This window comes from Mustela nigripes, chromosome 1 (genome assembly GCF_022355385.1).
Source record: "Mustela nigripes isolate SB6536 chromosome 1, MUSNIG.SB6536, whole genome shotgun sequence".
Classification (NCBI taxonomy): domain Eukaryota; kingdom Metazoa; phylum Chordata; class Mammalia; order Carnivora; family Mustelidae; genus Mustela; species Mustela nigripes.
Genome location: NC_081557.1, coordinates 81,879,355 through 81,899,412, shown reverse-complemented (window position 1 = coordinate 81,899,412; position 20,058 = coordinate 81,879,355). Strand labels below are relative to the sequence as shown.

The following is a 20,058-nucleotide window of genomic DNA, read 5'->3' as shown; positions in this document are numbered from 1 at the left end:
CTAAAACCCAAGAGTTATTTATGAATGTTAGCTTTGGACTACTTGGGAATTTTCCAGCTATCTTTCTGTTACTAATTTGTAATTTAATTCCGTGTGGCTATAGAACAGATTTTCTATTATTTGACTCCTTTTAAATTAATTAGATTTGTTTTATAGTACAACATATGGTCTGTCTTGGTAAATGTTTCACTGATACTTGAAAAGAAAGTATATTCTGCTATTGTTGATACAGTGTTCTATAATTGTTAATTAAGTCAATTTGATTAATAGTGTTGGTTGAATCTTCTGGATACTTACCAAATTTCTTTCTATAATTTCTATCAGTTATTGAAATCTTTACCATAACTGTGGATCTGTTTATTTCTCCCATTGGTTCATCTTTTTTTTTTTTTTTTTTGTCTCATGTTTAGTGTAGCTCAGTTATTAAGGGCATAAATATTTAGGATTATTATATCATCTTGGTGAATTGACTAATTTATCATTATTAAATGGCCCTCTTTATCCCTGGTTATATTCTTTGTTCTAAAATCTACTTTTCCTGATATTAATATACCTACTCTACCTTCATTTTGACTGGTATTAACATTGTATATCATTTTCCTTCTTTTAATTTTAACCCATTGATTTGGGTGTACCTTTATTTTTGAAGTGCATTCTTCTAGTGAAAATAGAGCTGGGGCTTCTTTTTATCACTGTGACATTTCTGACTTTCAATTTAGGCTATATAAACTATTTCTATTTAATGTGATTATGTACGTGATTGGTTTTAAATTTACCAGCTGTCTAATTTTTTCAATTTGTTCCATCTGGGTTTTGTGCCTCTTCCCTACCCCTTATGCTCTCTTTGGGGACCCACAGCATATTTTTATTATTCCATTTTATCTCTTTTTTGCATTTTTTAATGGTTGACTTAGGGTTCATAGAATATGTCTTTAATTTATCACAGTCAGCCCTCAAGTAATAGTGTACCACTTTACATACATTAAAAGAAACTTACAACAACACACTTCCCTTCCCTGCTTTATGGACTTTGGGTGACTGTTGCCATACATTTTTATTTCATCATATCTAATAAGCCCCACATACAGTGCTCTTATGTTTGCCTTAAACAATCAGTGTTCTTGCAGAAAGATTTACATACCAAGAAAAAAGTATATTTTATATTTCTCCATATTATTACCATTTTCAAAGCTTTTAACTCAATTGCACACATTTCCATCTGGGATTATTTGCCATCCTTCTGATAGCTTTTTTAAAAAAATGCTTATCTTGCTTTATACTTTTTAAAAAAATATTTTAAATTTCATTTTAATTCCAATGTTGTTAACATTCAGTGTTACATTAGTTTTGAATGTACAATATAGTGATTCAACAATTCTATACATCACTCAGTGTTCATCAAGATAAGTGTGTGCTTAATCCCCTCCACACATTTCACCCACCCACCTTCACCTCCACTCTAGTAACCATTGATGTGTTTTCTATAGTTAAGACTCTGTGTTTTCGTTTGTCTCTTTTCTTTTCCCTTGGTCCTTTTCTGTTGTTTCTTAAATTCCACATGTAAGTGAAATCATATGATATTTGTCCTACTTTGACTGACTTATTTTGGTTAGGATTTGTAATCATTAGATCCTTCTATAGTGTTGCACATGGCAAGTTGTTTTTCTTTTTTAGGGCTAAGTAATATTCATATATATACATGCCACATCTTCTTTATCCATTCATCTATCAACAGACACTTGGGCGATTTCTATAATTTGCCTATTGTAAATAATGCTGCAATAAACGTAAGGGTGTATATATCCTTTCAGATTAGTGTTTTCATATTTTTTGGGGAAATACCCAGTAGCATCATTACTGGATCATAGTATAGTTCTATTTTTAATTTTTTTAAGATTTTATATATTTGACAGAGAGAGAGAAATCAAAAGAGAGAACACAACCAGGAGGAGTGGGACAGGGAGAAGCAGGCTTCTCACTGAGCAGAGATCCTGATGTGGGGTTCAATCTCAGGACCCTGGGATCACGACTTGAGCCAAAGGCAGATGCTTAATGACTGAACTAGCCAGGCACCCCTATTTTTAATTTTTTTGCTATTTATTTGAGAGAGAAAGAGAGAAAGAGAGGGCATGAGAAGGGTGACGGTCAGAGGGAGAAGCAGACTCCCCACTTAGCATGGACCATCCCCCACCCCAGCCCAATGCAGAGCTTGATCTTGATCCTGGGATTCTGGGATCATGACCCAAGCCAAAGGCAGACGGTTAACCTACTGAGCCACTCAGGTGGCTCAGGATTTTTAATTGTTTGCAGAAACTTCATACTGTCTTCCGGAGTTGCTGCACCCACTTGCATTCCCAACCACAGCTTAAGAGGTTCCTTTTTCTCCACATCCTCACCAACACTTATAGTTTCTTGTGGTTTTGATTTTATCCATTCTGATGGGTGTGAGGTTATTTTATTTTCTTCTTGATTCAATATCTCTGTGTGTTGTGAAATGATCACAGTAAGTCTAGTTAACATTTCTCACCACATATAATTACAAATGGCTTTCTTATACTGACATCTTTTAAGACTTGGTGATTATCATAGTGCAGTTCTGCTGGTGATAAAATATTTTAATATCTTATGTCTGAAAAAGCCTTTGTTTTGCTGTTGTGTTTGATATCTTCACTAGGTATAAATTCTAGGTTGACTTATTTTTTCCCTTGTTCTTTAAAGAGGTATACTGTTTTCTTGTTTGAATTGCTTTTGATAAAAAAATCTGCTATGATTCTTACTCCTTGTTCTCTGTATATATATATATATATATATATATATATATATATATCTTTTTTCTTTCATTATCTTTAAGGTCCCCTTTTTTTGTATCACTTTTCAGCAATTTAATTTATCAGTTTTCAGCAATTTAAACTGTCATGTACTTTGCTATAATTGTTTTCTAATTTCTTGTGGTTGGAGTTAGTTGGACTTTATACCTTGGACCTTCGAGTACTATAGTTTTAAGCAAATCTGGGACAATTTCAGGCATTAACAATTTCTTAAGTATTTTTCTCTATAGCATTTTCTGACCTTTGGGGATTCCAGTTACATGCGTATTCAGACACCTAAAAATTTCCCACAGGTCACTGTCTCTCTGTTCATTTTTCTTTCAGTCTTTCTTTTCTATGTGTTTGATTTTGGCTACTTGCTATTGTTTGGACTTTAAGTTTGCTATTTTTTTCCTTTCTGCTGTACTAAATCTTCCACCAATCCCATCAATTTTATGTTTCACCTCTTCCCTTACAGTCTTCATCCCAGAAGTCTTCATCCCTGGGTCTCTTTTTTTTTCCCTTTTTTTTATGTTCCACATCTCTACTTACCATTTTCAATATTTCCAATAGCTGTTTGCACATGTGAAATTGTTACACTCCTGTAATATCCTGGGCACTAATTCTATTATCTGTGTCATTTCTGGGAAATTTCCTGACCATTTTTTTCCTTTTTATGGGTCATATTTTTCTGCTTCTTTGTATTCCTAGTAATTTTTTATTGGATGCCAGACACTGTGGGCTTCTTGGGTATTTTTGTATTCCTAAAAACATTCTTGAGCTAAGTTACTTGGAAATAGTTTGACCGTATTGAGTCTTGGTCTTAAGCTTTATTAGGCAAGAGTACACTGTCTTTAGTCTAGGGCTAATTTTGTTCCATGACTGATGTGAACCTTTCTCTGTACTCTACCCAATGCCTTGTGAATTATGAAGTCTGAGAACTGGGAAAACTAACCAATGGTCATAGTAATCAGAATAGTGTATATTGTGTATAAGTTTTACCTCAATAAAAATCATGTTTAGTGTTAAATACACACATATTAATAGTTAAGAACAGAAGATGACTTGTAAAATTATCTTCTGAGTATTTTTCAGTTACTTAAATTGTCAATAAATGTACAATCTTTTTTAAAACATAGATAAAACTATGGGGCACCTGGGTGGCTCAGTCATTAAGCATTTGCCTTCAGCTCAGCTTATGATCACAGGGTCCTGGAATCAAGCCCTACATTGGGCTTCCTGCTCAGTAAAGAATCTGCTTCTCCCTCTTCCCCTACCCCGGCTTATGTTTTCTCTCTTGCTGTCTCTCTTTGTCAAATAAATAAAATTTTTAATTTTTTTTTAAACATAGATATGAAGGTATTTCAGGGGTGGGAGATTCTCGGTCTTGTAGAATGGATGAAGGAGAGGAAACAAATGTTTACTGGGCATTTGCCATATATTAGCCCTTTAAAAGTCACTTTATTACATTGTTCCATGTGGTCAATGTGACAATCTTATAAAGTAGATATCCCATTTTCAAAAGGCAAATAGTTATTAGTTCAATGTCCCTAGGCTTGATTGTAGGTCTACCGGCTTCTGGAGTCCATGTTTTGATTCTAAAAAGAGACTTAAGCTACTGGTATGGTCTTTTGAAATTCAGAGAATAAAAAAGGCTTGGCAGGGTGGGAAAGTCCCAGGAATATATCACTATCCGCAGGCCAATGAATTGGCACCCAGACTGGGGGAGTTCACTCTCCTGGCAAAGTGCATTATTCATCAAAGCAGTCATGAATCAAATATAGTTCATCTGAAACTCAAGGAAGTCTGATCTAAGGCATGAGAATTGGGTGTTTCAGAGAAAATCCAACCAACCTAGGACACTGCATAGCTAATGGTGGGAGCCAGAGAGATGTGTTTCTTCCTAACAATTTGTCAACAGCTTCTAAGGACAAAGGCTGCTTTGTTCCCAGATGGACTAACCTCTCTAAGGTAAAGGGTCATGGATGTCAGGTTACAGAAATGGGTGCATTCCCTGTATTGGCTGCCTCCTGCCCAGGCAAGCCTGACTCACAGGTTGGTCACCTGTCTGGAATGGACTGTGGGAGAGCACACCAGGGAGGTCAACCAGAGAGCAGTGGGCCAGAGCAGTTTCCTTGTCAACTTGTTCAGGTTGCATCGGCTCCCTCCACTTTGTGTTGAATGCTGTTTCTTTGTGAGTGAGTCTCTTTCAATATCTACAATGTACTTTGATTGCTGGGCTTTAAAAACAACAACATCAACAACAACAACAAAAAGCCACCTCATTTGCTTACTGTTTATTGATCCTTTTCTTAAAGTTTGGGATAAGGAAACTCTGATTCCTTCCCCACCCCCACCCCCCAAAAAACCCTCCCAGGTCCAACTACAAGGGCTGCAGGGAGATCTGGGATTGACTTGAACGTAAAGCTCTGTTTAGAATGGGGTTTGGGGTAGGCTCTGATGAATTGTGTGCAAGCTGGTTGGGGTCCTCTCAAAGCTAGCCTATGACCATTAGGAGATCATCGAAATCCTAGTTTGATCATCAGTTACCGACGGGAGTTGGCAGAGAGGAAGAGTATGGCTCTCTCACTCCAGTGGCTCCAGTGTCCTTTATCTTGTGTCCTTTGCTTGCAAAATGGGAGCTGAGGAGAAGAACCAGAAGAACTGAGTCTCACTCCCCACACCACCCCCCAACACTGCCTCTTTTATAACAGGGCTGGGCTCTGCCAAATCCTCTGCCAAAGGCCAGGCCCCAAGCTCAGCAGGGGCTTCCCAGTTTCCATGGCTAATTCACTTCTGAGACCTTTGGCTGAGTTGCATCCCGGAGGGGGGGTGGTGGTGCGGCGGCTAATTACTGCCCATTGTAGCGCTGTTGAGTGCTACCTTCTGACGTAAAAAATGGTCTGCTGGGAACTGGGCTAAAACCAACATACAACCATGTATTGCACAGTTGTTAGGAAGCCACCAGGAAGGCTTACCCACAGTGGTTTTTAATCATATACATGCAAACTTTCTTTCCTCTTAGAGCTAAGAGCAGCCTATCAACAATTGTTTTGAAAAACACACATAGGTTTACCTTCCCAACCCCAAGGGAAAGACCCTTTCTGAGGATGGGTAGGAAGATTTCATGGAGAATGAGCTTCACCTTAAACCCTTGGATCTTCCCTAGTTTCCTAGCAGAAGCAAGAGGAGAATGGGAAAAGCAAAGCATTTCTCGAGTGCTTACTATAAGGTGAGTACTATTCTGTGCATTTTCTATAAATAAACTGATCCTCAAAATTGTCCAGTGATATAACTGCCCTCGTTGTCATTTTGTGGAAAATGAGGCTCAGAAATTATATGGATTCCCAAAGTCACATAGCTTATTAAGTGGTGGAGTCAGAATTTAAATTCAGATTTTAACTGAGTGCAAATGCCGAGGTTTCTCCACCATGATCAGAAATCCTGTTGGCCCACAGCAATTACTCTTTTAGAAGAGTCATCTCCAAGCCTTTCTGACCCTATATTCCCATCAGTAAATATCTGAAGCACTGCCTCAGATATATGAGTATTTATTTATAAATTCGAAGCACTAATTAATATCTATCAGCATTGATTGATAATACAACACCCCATGGCATTTATTCTCATTAGTGACAATAGTTGTAAATTGACATTTAATATTGAAGGGCACCTGGGTTGTTAAGCACCTGCTTTCAGCTCAGGTCATGATCCCAGGGTCATGCGATAGAGCCCCACATCAGGCTTCCTGCACCACAGGAAGCCTGCTTCTTCCTCTCCCACTCCCCCTGCTGTGTTCCTGCTCTCGCTGCATATCTCCCTGACAAATAAATAAATAAAATCTTTAAAAATATATATTATATATAATGTTGATAATTTGGAAACTTTTTTGGCGGAATCTAGTTAAATTACAGTTGTTGTAGCTTCAGTGCATGACTGACAATAATTTGTTCCAGGAGTAGAAGTCACCTGGCTTCTTTTCTTGTCTGTGTGCCACAGTGTTTCCTATGGGTATATCCCAGTTTCATTGCAGAAAACACCGGAAGGCACTGGTCCATTCTGTGAAGGTTATTTGGTTAAAATTAGATATTCTGGTTTATAAATCTACTCACTGTGTACATGTAAACCATAAAACACTAAAAGATGCTAAAAATGAGAAAAGAAATAAGAGCACCGGCATACACACCCCTTTTCCATTGTATAATTCCCACTTTCCCTTAGGGTGCTTGGAATATATGCAAATAACCCAAGGCAGCCCAACCCCAGGCACCAGGGTCAACATGTATATTCAATATTAGAAAATAAAAATGCATTTCCTAGTTTTAGCCAACAACAGATATGACTAGAAGTTGTAAATGATTTCTTCCACACCCCATGTCTTCCTCTGCAGTTCCCGGAGCATGCACGACCTCCCTGGGAGACCCCTGCCCCAGAGGAAGCTGAAGCTATATTCCCAGGCAGATACAGAAGGCTGAGGTTTTGGAGGAGAAAAGCAGCCAGGAACTGTGGAGTCAGCACTTGGGGCTAGGATGAGAAGACGTCCAGGCTGGAGGTCCACAGTACGTGTGCTCAGAGTGCAGGCAAGAGAAAGGCTCCAGGGCCATCAGTCAGACCCCCACCCAGGAAGAGTCCATCAGTCCCACAGCCTGGTTTTATGGATTTTGTCCTTTCTGAATCCAGGTCTTTGAGAGGCCTCCCTCCTAACTGCGTGAATACCAGAGTAAATGAAAACACTCCGCATCACAATGACCCCTTAAGGTTTGAGTTCCAAGATGGAAAATAAAGGCATTTCAGCCCTTCCATGGATAAAAATAACTTGCTGTCGATTTTGAAATCCCTTTCATTTGTCTCCCACAGACCAGCCCCATACAATGGCACTTTGTGTGAGAACTTTTGGCATGGGCCAGCCAGGCCCTGCTTCCTTCTGCCTGCCAATGGGAGGAGAGGAGAGGAGGGCTCCGAGCCCGGCAGTGGGAGAGGACTTTGGGCAGGCCCGACGTTGCTGTTGGACGTCATTCAGAAGTCCCCACTCCGTGGGGGAGTCCAAAGAGGAAAGCAAACAGAGCAAGGAGTAGTGGAAAATGCTGAGTCCTGGAGCTGGCCGGAACAGCATTCGCCTTTCCATGCTTGGAGCCAGGCGTTCTGTGACACCCACAGCTATCACAGGGAACAGGGAGGGCTGGGCACCCAGCGTCCCCAGCCAAGGGCCGGGACGGCTGGGAACAGATGCTCCCATCTCTTCAGACAGGCCCTCCAGAGCTAGAGCCTGTGCTGTGCCCTAATGATGAAGTCTTCTCCTTGTCCAGGGAATCTGGGGGTGGGATGGAGTGGGAAAATGTTTTCAAAGAAAGGCGAGAAAGACTGTCTTGAGCTGTGGTTTCAGATTTACTAATAGCTCCCACTTCCATGACATTATGTGTCAAACACCAACATAGATTAATCGTCAATCGCCCTATCGGTAGGGTCGGTACTATTGTTCCTGTTTTATGGGTGAAGAAATTGAGGAACAGAGAGGTTAAATAATTTGCCCAAGCCACACAGCTAAAAAGCATCAGGACTAGGAATTATCACCATGCAGTTTTGCCTCAGAGCCTGTGTTGTTCAAAGTTACAGACCTTCTCTTTAGCCTGTCACATATATTTCCTCTCTAGGAATAGACAATATGAAGGACAGAGTGAGGGAACTCAGAAGAGTAAAAGGAATGGATGAGGAAAAGAGTGAGGCATGATCACCAAGGACAGGAATTTAAAAAAAAAAAAAAAAAAAAAAAAAAAAAAGGCAGGAGGCTCTCAGTCCAGGAGAAGTTGTGTGAAACCAAGGTAGAGAGATGGCAGGAAATGCTGGATAGGGAATGGAAGCCATGACATCACAGGCCAAACAGACACCTGTTCTTTTGTATGCCCCCAAGAGGACTCTGGAAATAATACTCAGAGATCACTCAGCAAATGGGGCTCAGACAACTCTCAGACAGACTGGAGAGCAGGCAGCTGGAGCAGAGAAACGAACACCTTCCCTCTCTTCCAATAACAGCCTGGGGTGGAGGCAGGTGTCCATGGCTCAAGGGAGAGATTAGCCCCCTGATGAGAAGAGACAGCTTGTGTCAGTCACCCAGGGAGGCCTGTCACATCCATTTGTAAGCTGAATAGTTCCTGTCCCTGGAGGAAGGAAGGGAAGGGAAGAGTGAAGGGATGGAGGAAAAAGGGAGGAAAGGAAGAAATAGGTTATTTGTAGGGAGGAGCCCTTGACTTTCATCAGACACATAGGATTGGCCTTGGAGTCAAAAGACCTAAGATCTAATTTTGCCTCTGTCACTAGTTAGCAAGGTGATCTCAGATCAGCCATCTAAACTTTCTAACCGTAAACCCTTACCTCTATGGTTCTTTCCAGATCTGAACTCCACAGAATGGTGATCTTGGGACCAAGGACAAGTCATCTTTCCCCACCCCCCAAGTTCTGGTCCTAGCACAGCGGTCCACCGCCCATCCACACCAACCAATCACCAAGTCCTAGCCATTCTATCTCCTGAGTACCTTTCTGATCTGCTTATTGCTGTTTCTCTTGGAGACAAATGAAGCCATTTTCCAAATGGTCTGCCTACCTTGGGCCCTCTAATGCTTTCTCTGTTTACAGACAGAATGATTTTTCTAAGCACAGATCAAATAGTGTGACTTGGCCTGCAGGAAGGTCCTCAGGGCTGTGCCTTGCCCTTCCCATGGGACATTAGGCTCTGCATCATCTCTCCTTCTCCCCCTCCCCCTCCCTACTCCATTTCACCCTGGGCTCTGGTACCTCAAAAGGACTTCCAGCTTCTCCAGCAGCCCATGAACTTTCCCACCTCTAGCCTCAGCCTGAACCTCCTTCCCTTTCTGCTTGGCTCACTGCTACTCATCTTTAGGGCATAAATTCTTCCAGCTGGGTGCTCCTCCTAGATGTCAAACCATACTGTACTTATCTGGATAGTCATTCACCCTTTACCTGCCAGCAGTCTTCATCTACTAAAAGCAGAGTCAAGGTAAAAGTTGTGTCTATCTTTTCCTTACAGCTCCATAATACTGAGTCCAGTGTCAACCACAGAGCACGTGTTCAATGAATGTTCACTACCTGAATAATTTGTTGAGTGGTATCCTCACATCCTCCTTCCAGCTATGACATGTTACAGTCTCATAGACAGCAATCCCATACCTCCTACATGTTCAGTTTCTGAAAAGCAGATCTTAGACCTTCCACCATCCCAGGATCTCCTGATGCGAGCCTGAACATGAACACTTAGCAGATTGCTGGACTCTATCAGAACTAATAGAAAGAATTGCCACGATCAATTATGAATCAACTATGATCAATTATGAATCAATTTTAAACTAGGACATGTTGTCTGGCAATCGGATGAGATCCAATACAGTAGAGGAAGAAAGGGGTGGAAGGACTCGGGGACAATCAGAGTTACTTTCTAGTAGAAAGTCTGGCTAGTTCTAGACCTACTAGACCTACTAGAACAACAGATCCATCTAAGATCCATCTAAGAGCTAGACATACTAGAACAGGAGATCTTAGATGAATCTCCTGTTCTAGTAGAAAGTCTATTTCTGTCACTAATCAGGTAACTTTGGGCAACTCTTTTGGCCTTTCTGGACCTTGAGTTCATGCATGCCTCATTGAAGAGGCTGGACAAGATAATCTTTTAGGTCCCCTTGAGTTTAGGTCCCCTTTAACTCAAAAATGTAGAATTTCAAATTCTGGTGTTTGCTCTTCCACTCACTAGCGGCTAAGCCATCCATGGGTTTTATAAGGAGACTGTGTAAAGTATCATGGAAGTGGAAGGAACTGCTGTGAATAATTATTCCAGGACAATGGGTTGACCCTGGGACTGTCCCAGGTACACCAGTCTTTGTGGTCACCCTTGTTTTAATTCAGCCTCTGTTGGCAGGGTTTCAGGTTTGTGGTTGTTACTTGTGGTGGCCGAGAAGATGATTTGGAATTTGTGGGATTTCTGTATTGGGATTTTAAGCAGACTGCACACACAGGTACCCAGAATAGCTTACATGCTTCACCATCATGCAGGAGGCCCAACCAGTTCCCCTACCTGCTCCCAAGTCAGAAGCCTGAGCACAGATGAGTCCATTCCCTACCCCAGTGGTCTGAAGTCGGTCAGTGAAGAAAATACTTTAAATCCCCTTGGATTCAAGTACACAGCTCTGTGCTACGTTCATGAAACCTTGACCATAGAGAAAATAGATACCCTGAATGAAATGTCTATGTACCCTCCAAACACTGGTCATTGTCTTTACCATCACTTACCCTTCCCCTAATATGTATAAACATCTCAAACAAAAGTTGCCTTGGCTGCACTATGATAGTAAACTTTCTTATTCCCATGGGAACCAGAACAAATGGGACAAAATCAGTCTGCCCAAGAAGTAGATTAGCAGAGAAGATTCCCCAGTTCAATTACTCTCAAGGTTCTGAACTTATGTTTCCCTCAGATCTATATAAACAAGGTCCATTGGTATGAACACTCAAACCCCTTTCAAAGTTCCCAATCCCATCTCTCCTTCTCACATTAGGAATATTCTTGCCTCAAAAAGGCAGTCCCAGATCAAGGCTCAGAGTCCTCATCAAACTTTCCAGGCTTGTGAAGACTGGGGCCACCTCTTTGAGTCACTATTTCCAGCACATCTGGGGGACAGCCCTCAAAAGGGAAGAAGGAGCGTCACAACTGAAATTTTGAGATTTGCCTGTAAAAAGATGAAAAACAGCCTGCTATTGCCCAGGGTCAGTGTGGAATGGGCAGGGAGAACAAGGTAGTGGCTATCTCTTGCCCCCTTATAATTCCCACAGGTAGCTGCCGGAAACTTCCTTGCCCCTCCCCATGATACCCCATGGAGTGAGCAGAGCTGACCCAACATCAAAGCTCTGTGAAAATACCGTGGCTGAGAGAGCAGGGGAGCCTGAGTGGCAGGAGGAGAGATTAAGGACAGGGCTGTGAACTCATGAGGGCTTTGGGAATCACACAGTACATCATGAGACCTGGTCACTGTTGATTGTCCCACGTTGCCATGGACAGATAAGCGTCACTGTCATAACTCTGGACGTCAGCAACGTTGAGATAGACCAGGCAATTAAATGAACCTGGCTTTCTCGGTATAGAATATTTTCCAGGAAAATGGAAAAGGGAAAAAGGATCAGAACACAGAGTAAAACAGGAAATGGCAGTGGTCAAGGGGCAGAGACAGAGGCACCTGAGTTTCTGATGTGCAGCTTGAAATTCTCAATAAGGGCTCATTTTAAGACTTTTCTAATTTTCATCAACTGATCAACTCCTGCTTTTATCAACTTCCTTAAATCTCTGTTTCCTTGTAGGAGGTGCCAGGCAAGTGCTTTTCTCTTCTGTCCTTCGCTCTTCTTAGGTGAGGATCCTCATAGCATGGAGGAATCCCAAGAGCAGTGAACAACCAGCAGCATGCTGAGTCTATTTCCCCACTGAAGGGCAAGGGCCACCTGCCCAGGTCAAGTGTCCCTGCATCTGAGCCAGAAAAAGGCCTCTGTACAACTGAACTTGCATTATAAACTGCTTTCCCAGAGTCACCCCTGGGACAGGCAGAGGAAATGTTGTGGAAGTGGAAAAGCTTCCTTCTAGGGAGAAAGCTGTCCTTGTCCTGTGTTTGATGTAGGAAATGTACCTCCTGGTAACTCGGGCTGTGGCTCCCGTGGATGGGGGCCCATTAGCCAACATCATCAAAGGAGACCTTCTGGAGCTGTTGGGTGGTAACATGGCATAATGGAAAGAGCAAGGGCTCAGAAGTCAGGTGGTGCTGATGAACATGATGACCTTTTGTACTCCCTTCCACAGTAGGTTCTAGAATAAAATGAGCTTCCTGCCAAGTAAACGTGGAACCTGAATAGATAGGTATCTTCATAAGGGTCACAAAGTCAAGTTCTGCAGGGACCAGGCAGGAGTGTAAATGTGTGAGGCTGACCTCTTGGAGACAGGAGACCCACATTCACTTTGAGGGTACCTCACACTCAGTGTCAACCACAGGTGCTTGCTATGAGGAATGCCAGTTATTCAAAGACCTCCCATGACCCTACTGGATACATGGGCCCCAACGCTGTGAAGGCCAAACTGAACATCTTTACGGTGCAGCATCAGCCCACAGTCTGTCCACATGTAACTTCTCATCTACATTGCCTGCCTCATTTAGCCTAAAGCACAAATCACAATCTTCTTCCTTTTCAGGTTAAAATAGCTATACCTCATTATACAGGAAGCTCTGTTGCTGTTTTTTGTTTGTTTGCTTGCTTATTTGTCTATGTGGTGTGAGTGTCCTACCTCGCTCTAAAGCCATACCTGTTGTGAGCCAGATTAGCCTTGGGCAATTATTTTGTCCCATAGCTTCCTGAAAGCCTGTTAAATCCAGATTTTTGATGACCCGCTTCTTCTGAATGACCCCTTTTCCTTGCATCTTTTTTTATCCCTTACCCTACTCTACACCCCCAAATTCTGCAGTCATTTTAGAAGACACGATCTCTGGCCCAGAAACAATATGGTAGCCTTGGCAGTATCATTAAGAGAAATAACCAAAGCCCCGTTACCTGAGACTTTCCCTCTCAACTCTAGCTCCTAGTTGGAGAAACTGAGGTCTAAGCTTAATTCATTCAAGGGTATCCTGTATCTTTTAACCTGGTCAGCATTAAATCAGATACTTTGGGAGAGAACAGCCACTTGGTACCAAAGGTAAGCTCTCTGACCAAATTCTTGATGGAGGCAGAAACCTTTTCTCTGTGCACTGTTTGTTCAAAGGGAGAGAGCTCAGATGTGGCCTCAGGTTGGCTCAGGAGTTGTGGCTTTGCTTGGGTTTACAGCTGAAGTCTAAAAAATATAAGGACCTCAAGCCAACTTCCCAAAGTCTCCCAGTGAGTGGTGGCAGCTGGACTGAGGTGTAGGACACTGAACCCCCTCATGGCTGGTCCAGCTCTATAACCACTAGACCACACAGTCAGTGTTCAACGTGCACTCAGCAAACCTCAAGCTCCAGGCTGGGAGAAACAGATTTTCCAAAAACAGAGCTCTCTTTGTGAACAATTCAGCAAAAATTCTCTTTCCAGCTGTGAGTAGAGGATTCATGTTGCAAATGCTGGTGTTAATTAAAAACATCCACCTTCTACAGTTTCAACAACAAGAGAAAAGTACCACGTAGGATGTGTTCCCAAGCACTCCTCCCCAAAGCACTTATAAATATGATTTTACTTATAACACGGGCTGCTGAGGTTCAGGCAGATATTATTATTCCCCATTTTCAACCCCCAGTGGAAGAGCTGGGCCAAAGGAGACAAATGCGATGGGTCCCAATTTGCACAGACCAAAATTAGCATCAGAAGAAGAAACCAAAATACTGTTCATGTCCAGAGCATGAGCTAAGCTATTCAACTTTCCATGTTCCTATCAGGAAATTTACTCCCTTGAAATCAAATGTTTATCCGTTGAGTCACTAAAAAACTTGTTTCACGTGGGCTCTTCGGTCCTTCAGACATGAACAAAATGCGGTGTGACGAGGCCAGGCACATTCCACCGAGGGCGACCTCCGTATATTAATAATTGGGGTATTGCACTATACTTCCCTGTATTCTCATTATAAGTTTATTAGGAAATCTTTAATTGAGCTAGTCTTGAGATCGTGAGATCAGCAAGACTGAACTGCCTTTCTTCCTCAGCTTGTCTCTGGTTGGTGAGTCTGTCCTGCTTTTTCACACATGCACCAGACAGGAAAGAATCGAGCCAAACCCACATTGTTATGAATGAATTTCTTTGTTTTTAATCTCACACAGTTTAAAATACAATATGAAATCAGGCTACAGTATATAAAAAACTCTCCAGCAAAATGATGTGCCAGCATCAGCTACTAAAATAAACAAACAAAAAAACTCCCCCATAAGAAATTTTTTTTTGCATTAAAAAAAAAAACACATAGACACTTACATCGCTACATCTCTAAGCTACCTCAGTTCTGATTTTTAAAAAGCACCTGCTTTTCCTTTTTTCATCTTGCTTTTAAATTTTCAGCTTTTTAAAAAATATAAATTATATGAAAATACAAGTTGGAAAATAGTCAAACACAATATAACATCTTTTTCACCCCTATACTTATCAGCTTAAAAAAAAAGTATTCTTAAAAAAAGTTCAGTAACTGAGGCAGTATTCCTGATAGAGATAATTTCATTTTAATATATATATACTTTATATATGTATATGTATACATATATTTATGGTTCCTTGAAACTTCTTTGGAATGTAGATATGAGTTCAACACATTTATATAGACCCCAACAGAAAGCAGCACGCACAGCATGACTAGAACAGAGAAGGTGTGATTTTTCACCATGAAGATTAGGCAGGTTAATGCTCTAAAACCCAGAGTGTTCGTCTCCAAAGTGAGGAAAAGCACATCTGATCTTTGAATGCTACCTCCAATCCCCAAAGCCACAAAACCAGGGCTCTGTGTAGGGAAGTCCCTCCCCTGCTTGGAGAAGGAAACAAAAGTGACCCCGAACCCGACAGCCAAAACCAACATGGGTTAAGGCATCTCCAGGAAAATAAGGGTTTCATCAGCTCAACCAGATTTGCCCATCCTTCCTCTGAAGTTAACATGTGTTTTTAAAAAGCATAAATGCAACAATTCTGCTACATTTCCAGTGTATGAACCACCCACCACTCTTCCTGGGATGGTCTCTGGCCCCTGGACAGAAGGAGAAAAAGCATCTGGCCAGATGGACAAAGCTGTCTTCCCTAACTAGCGCACTACCTACAAATACTGAAAATGGAGGACCTAGAGAGAGAGGCATCTAAGCAAACAAGCGGTAGAGGAGCAGGAGGAGGCACTTTCTTATCTCTTATCTGCTATGGAGTTCTTACAGGACTTAGACATGCTCACACGAGGGGAGTTTCCAGCAGAAACGCAAGAGGAAAGGTGGGTGCACTGAGAAAGTCATGTTCTGCCTGGTTGCAAACAGCAAGCAAGACCGATGCCCTGCCTTGGTTCTACTTTTGCCTGTTGCTGAAATGTGGAAAGACTTAACAGAAAACCCAGGTATTATTTTAGCGGCAGTTCTACATGTCTGCAAGCATGCACACATGCACACGCACACGTGCACGCACACAGACGTGCGCGGGTACACACACACACGCCTTTGCCAGTGCCCAACAAAGATCCCATAATCTAAGAGAAAACGACGTAATCCAACAGTTCCGCCTAACACTCCCTGAGCAGCTCCTAAAATATTCGAGAGCTTCATTAAGGCACCTGCACCCGGAAGAAGATGAGAATACATAGCTGGGCCAACTCTGCCTTTGCTTTCCAAGGAGACACTCCGATTTAACAGTGTGAGGAGACTAATGAATCACAGAGCTGGTTTCCTGATAATTCAGGGTCTGCAAGAGGACCTGGGAGTAAACAACCCACTTTCTGGAAGCTATGCTAGCAGGTAGTTAGTACTTCTGGTCTCTGCCTTGGAGCCCAGGAAGGGTTCATCCTGAGAAGCCCACCTTAAATATCTCTTCACCTCTCCCAGAGCTGTCCCTCTGTCGACATCCTTTTTAATCAGGCATCTATGGGGGGGGCGGGGTTCAAGTGTTTTAGGCACTTTTCTTCACTGGTTAGATGTTGGTTCCCACCCTCCCCGCCCTGGAAAAGACCCAAACCTCTGCAGACCACCCTTCAGCACTGCCCCAGTCAACGGAGTTTGTCGTTGAGCTTTGGAGGAACCAGAAATCTACTTGAATTGCACGGACCACCTCATTTTCTTCCCTCAAGCTCCTTTTCTTATGTTTCTTTTGCCTTCAAGTCATTTGTCTCTTCTGCAATTATTAACCTTCACTTACCCAGTGCCAAGATAACAGATCCAAGCACGGGCCCGGATAGGGTCTGCACTCTTCACGCTGCGTGCACGGTCTACTCAACACCTGACTCCACCCGCTGATACTCCTCAAAGGGAAGCCATGCATTTCTCCTCCCAAAGACAGCCACGCCACATATTACTTCCACGCAACCTTAATTTCCATTGTTCCTAAAACCCAGGACATCTAAATGACTTTGCCAGCCACTCTCCATCTCCTGGCATGACTGCATTGCTCTTTCTCTCACCACTCGGAATGTCGGACATTTCTCTCCACTGGGGAACAGGGTGGGGGCAAGCGATAAACGTGGGATGCCGGGACAATGAGACATAAAGGAGAAAGTGTAGAGTGCTGGTGTGGGATGACAAGCATTCAGGACTTACTTCCTAAGACCTGAGGGGTAATACCCACGCACACAGCCTTTATTCCAAGTCATATATGTTACAGTATAGAACCGATAAAGAACCAAGTCAGTCTTCCTCCTTCGATCTCCTTTCTATGACCTCAACAGTGCTCCTACATTGACTGTGGTCCAAAACCAGGGCTGCAAAATACATTCAGTTCAAAGACTTAATGCTTCTTAGTTCAATGTTAAGTCCAAACCCCGAGAATCCACTAATGACAAGTAAGTAGAGGGGCGTGATCGTTTTTTAAAACACAGATGAAATTCACATGCACGGGTCTCTTGTACCCAAATCAGCATGATTTTTTTTTTCCTTCATATAGAAGTCACATGAATTTGGGATCCCCGATCTCAGTGACAGCACTTTGCATTTCCAGTGGGGTCTATATAAACAGTTTCCTTGCACTGTGACAGAATCCTCAGCCGGCAAATAAAAAACAAACTTGCATGATACCGCAATACTGAGACCACCTTAGAGCTTAAGACGATTTTTAAGAAAAAAAAAAAAAAATACTGGCACAAAATTTAATAAAATAAATTTTAACACAAAAACAGTTTGGTCTCCTCCCCACGGAAGTCCATCTTTGTTTTTAGTGCATCCCCCAAACAAATGTTTCATCCTACCTCCCTCTTTTTTGCCCTCCCAGACCTAAAACCAAAAGCAAATTAATTGCCTTTTCATGGGTCTCATAACTCCTTATGTGTCAATTTCTTTTGCTAATAGGTCCATAACTCAAGACATGCCTTTTTTTTTTCATGGACAATTTTTAAAAAATAATGCGTTAGTCTCCTCCTCCCTTAAGCCGGATCCTTCAAGCTTCTTAGAAGAACCCTTCTCTCTCTCTCTTTCTCTCTCTCTCCCTCTCCTGAAAATTTGCTCAAGAATTTCTCGTCCCACCCACCCACAAGCCCTGGCTCGCTTTTTCCAACTGCTCACAATTGATTAAGCTGCAGCTCACTTAGCTCCCACCCCTGAATGTAAAAAATGAGTTCTGGAAAATTAAAAATAGAATAACGATTAAAAATTAAGAGTCCGACCAACGTGGTTGTTCTTCAAAATGTCTCAGCAGAGTTTTCCCCGACCCCTTGGGTGTCCATCACTCGTCGGCATCGGGTTTGACATCCAGCATGGCGTGGAGCTCCTCGGGCGTGTATCCCAGAAGGCTTTGTAGGTCGCACACAAAGCGGTACACGTAGCGTTTACCCGCTGTCTTGTGGATGATGTTTTTGTCATAATAGTAGCGTAGGCCACGGCTCAGTTTCTCATAATTCATCTTGGGCTTGTTTTTCCTTTTTCCCCATCTCCTGGCCACCTTAAATTAAACAAATAAAAAACTGAAAAAGACACGGGGTAAAAACCTAGAGGATAACCCAGGTAGACACACTAATATGCCCGTGTATCCATCCATTCATGGTGACCCGTGATGTCCAAGGAAGATGGGTGGAGACTCACGTGCACGGGAGATCTTTTTCTCACCCATCTATTCTGAATGCCCATTTTTAAGAAATGGGCAAGATTCTTTAAATTAATGAAAATACATTGATCCTGTGTTTCTGTGTAATGAAGTGCTGGAAAGTATTAAAGTATTGGGGAAAAAAAAAGACAACACTACAAACTCCCCTCTTTCCTTATGTTGCTGGTAGGCTATGCTCGCTTTGCAAGCGTGAAATTTAGTGTGAGGGAGTGGAGCCGATCATGCCTGCGTTTCATCAAAGGGCAGCATTTTTTCTGCACTGGGCATGTTATCTTCTCTTGTCCGCCAGACCAGAGATGTTGCCTCTCTTGTTCAGTGTTTTCAGTTCTGTCATGCTCAGACTAGGGCTTGGCACAGATATGCATTTGTGGAAAATGATATATTAACGAACAGATTGTACTGATCTTCCAAGTCTCTTGAACTGTCCGACCCATTCCAGAAAAGGCAACCCAAATGTATGAAGGGCCCACCATGTGAAACTCAGAACACAAATGGGCAGTGTAGCTATGTCCTCTGCTGTCTGAAGGATGCAACTCAGTCTCAGACAGGCTACGTAACTGGCTCGAGATCATACAAGCACTGAGGGGCAGAGGTGGGGCTGGAATCCTAGGAAATGTCATCCCGGCCCACATAACCACTTTCCAGAGTTCCAGAATTCACTCTCATCCCCCTTCCACACCGTGCTCACTCGTCACTCCCTTCTTACCTCATCTGGGTCAGAAAGCTTGAACTCCCAGCCATCTCCTGTCCAGCTGATAAAAGACTGACAGGATTTATCAGTGAGTAATTCCAGAAGAAACTGCCACAGCTGGATTGGTCCACTGCCTGAAAACACAAGCCATTGCGAATCATTACACCAGACGCTCAGCAGCACCAGCAATGAATTCCATTACACAGCGCCCCTCCTGCCTCCTCTCCAGTCCGTCCAGCCCCCAGAGGATGAAGGCGGCATACAGCACAAAAGTTGAAGGAGGTACTGTGAGTTCACAAGGACTGAACTGAAAGGTGAAAAACTTTCTACCTGCCCCCCGCCCAAAAAGCACTTACAATATCCCATTGTCTTATCAATATTATTTTGATTGACTTAACGGTCAGTCCATTTTTACTGCAATGAAAATTCTAGAAAGAAAATTACTGGATCTATCCTCTGAGACATTCTAAGGCAGCATAATCCTTCGTGCCTTCAAGAACTAAGTCATGCAGTACAGACAAAAGGTTGATATCCAGGATCTATAAAGAACTCCTCAAACTCAATACACACAAAACAGACAATCATATCAAAAAACGGGCAGAAGATATGAACAGACACTTCTCCAATGAAGACATACAAATGGCTATCAGACACATGAAAAAATGTTCATCATCACTAGCCATCAGGGAGATTCAAATTAAAACCACATTGAGATATCACCTTACACCAGTTAGAATGGCCAAAATTAGCAAGACAGGAAACAACATGTGTTGGAGGGGATGTGGAGAAAGGGG

At 42.4% G+C, this 20,058-nt stretch overlaps 1 protein-coding gene across 3 annotated transcripts in view; it reads right to left on the bottom strand.

Annotated features, from left to right (window-relative positions):
• Window positions 1–14,591: 14,591 nt before the first annotated feature.
• The window catches only part of ETS1 (ETS proto-oncogene 1, transcription factor), a 129,355-nt gene continuing 123,888 nt past the window's right edge, over window positions 14,592–20,058 (bottom strand). For all 3 annotated transcript variants that reach the window (XM_059413978.1, XM_059413984.1, XM_059413988.1), the window contains 2 exons: window positions 19,280–19,398; window positions 14,592–18,411 (listed from right to left, as the gene is read on the bottom strand). In XM_059413978.1, coding sequence (XP_059269961.1) covers window positions 18,196–18,411; window positions 19,280–19,398 — 335 coding nt within the window. In that variant the 3' untranslated portion in view covers window positions 14,592–18,195. The remainder of the gene's footprint in view (window positions 18,412–19,279; window positions 19,399–20,058) is intronic.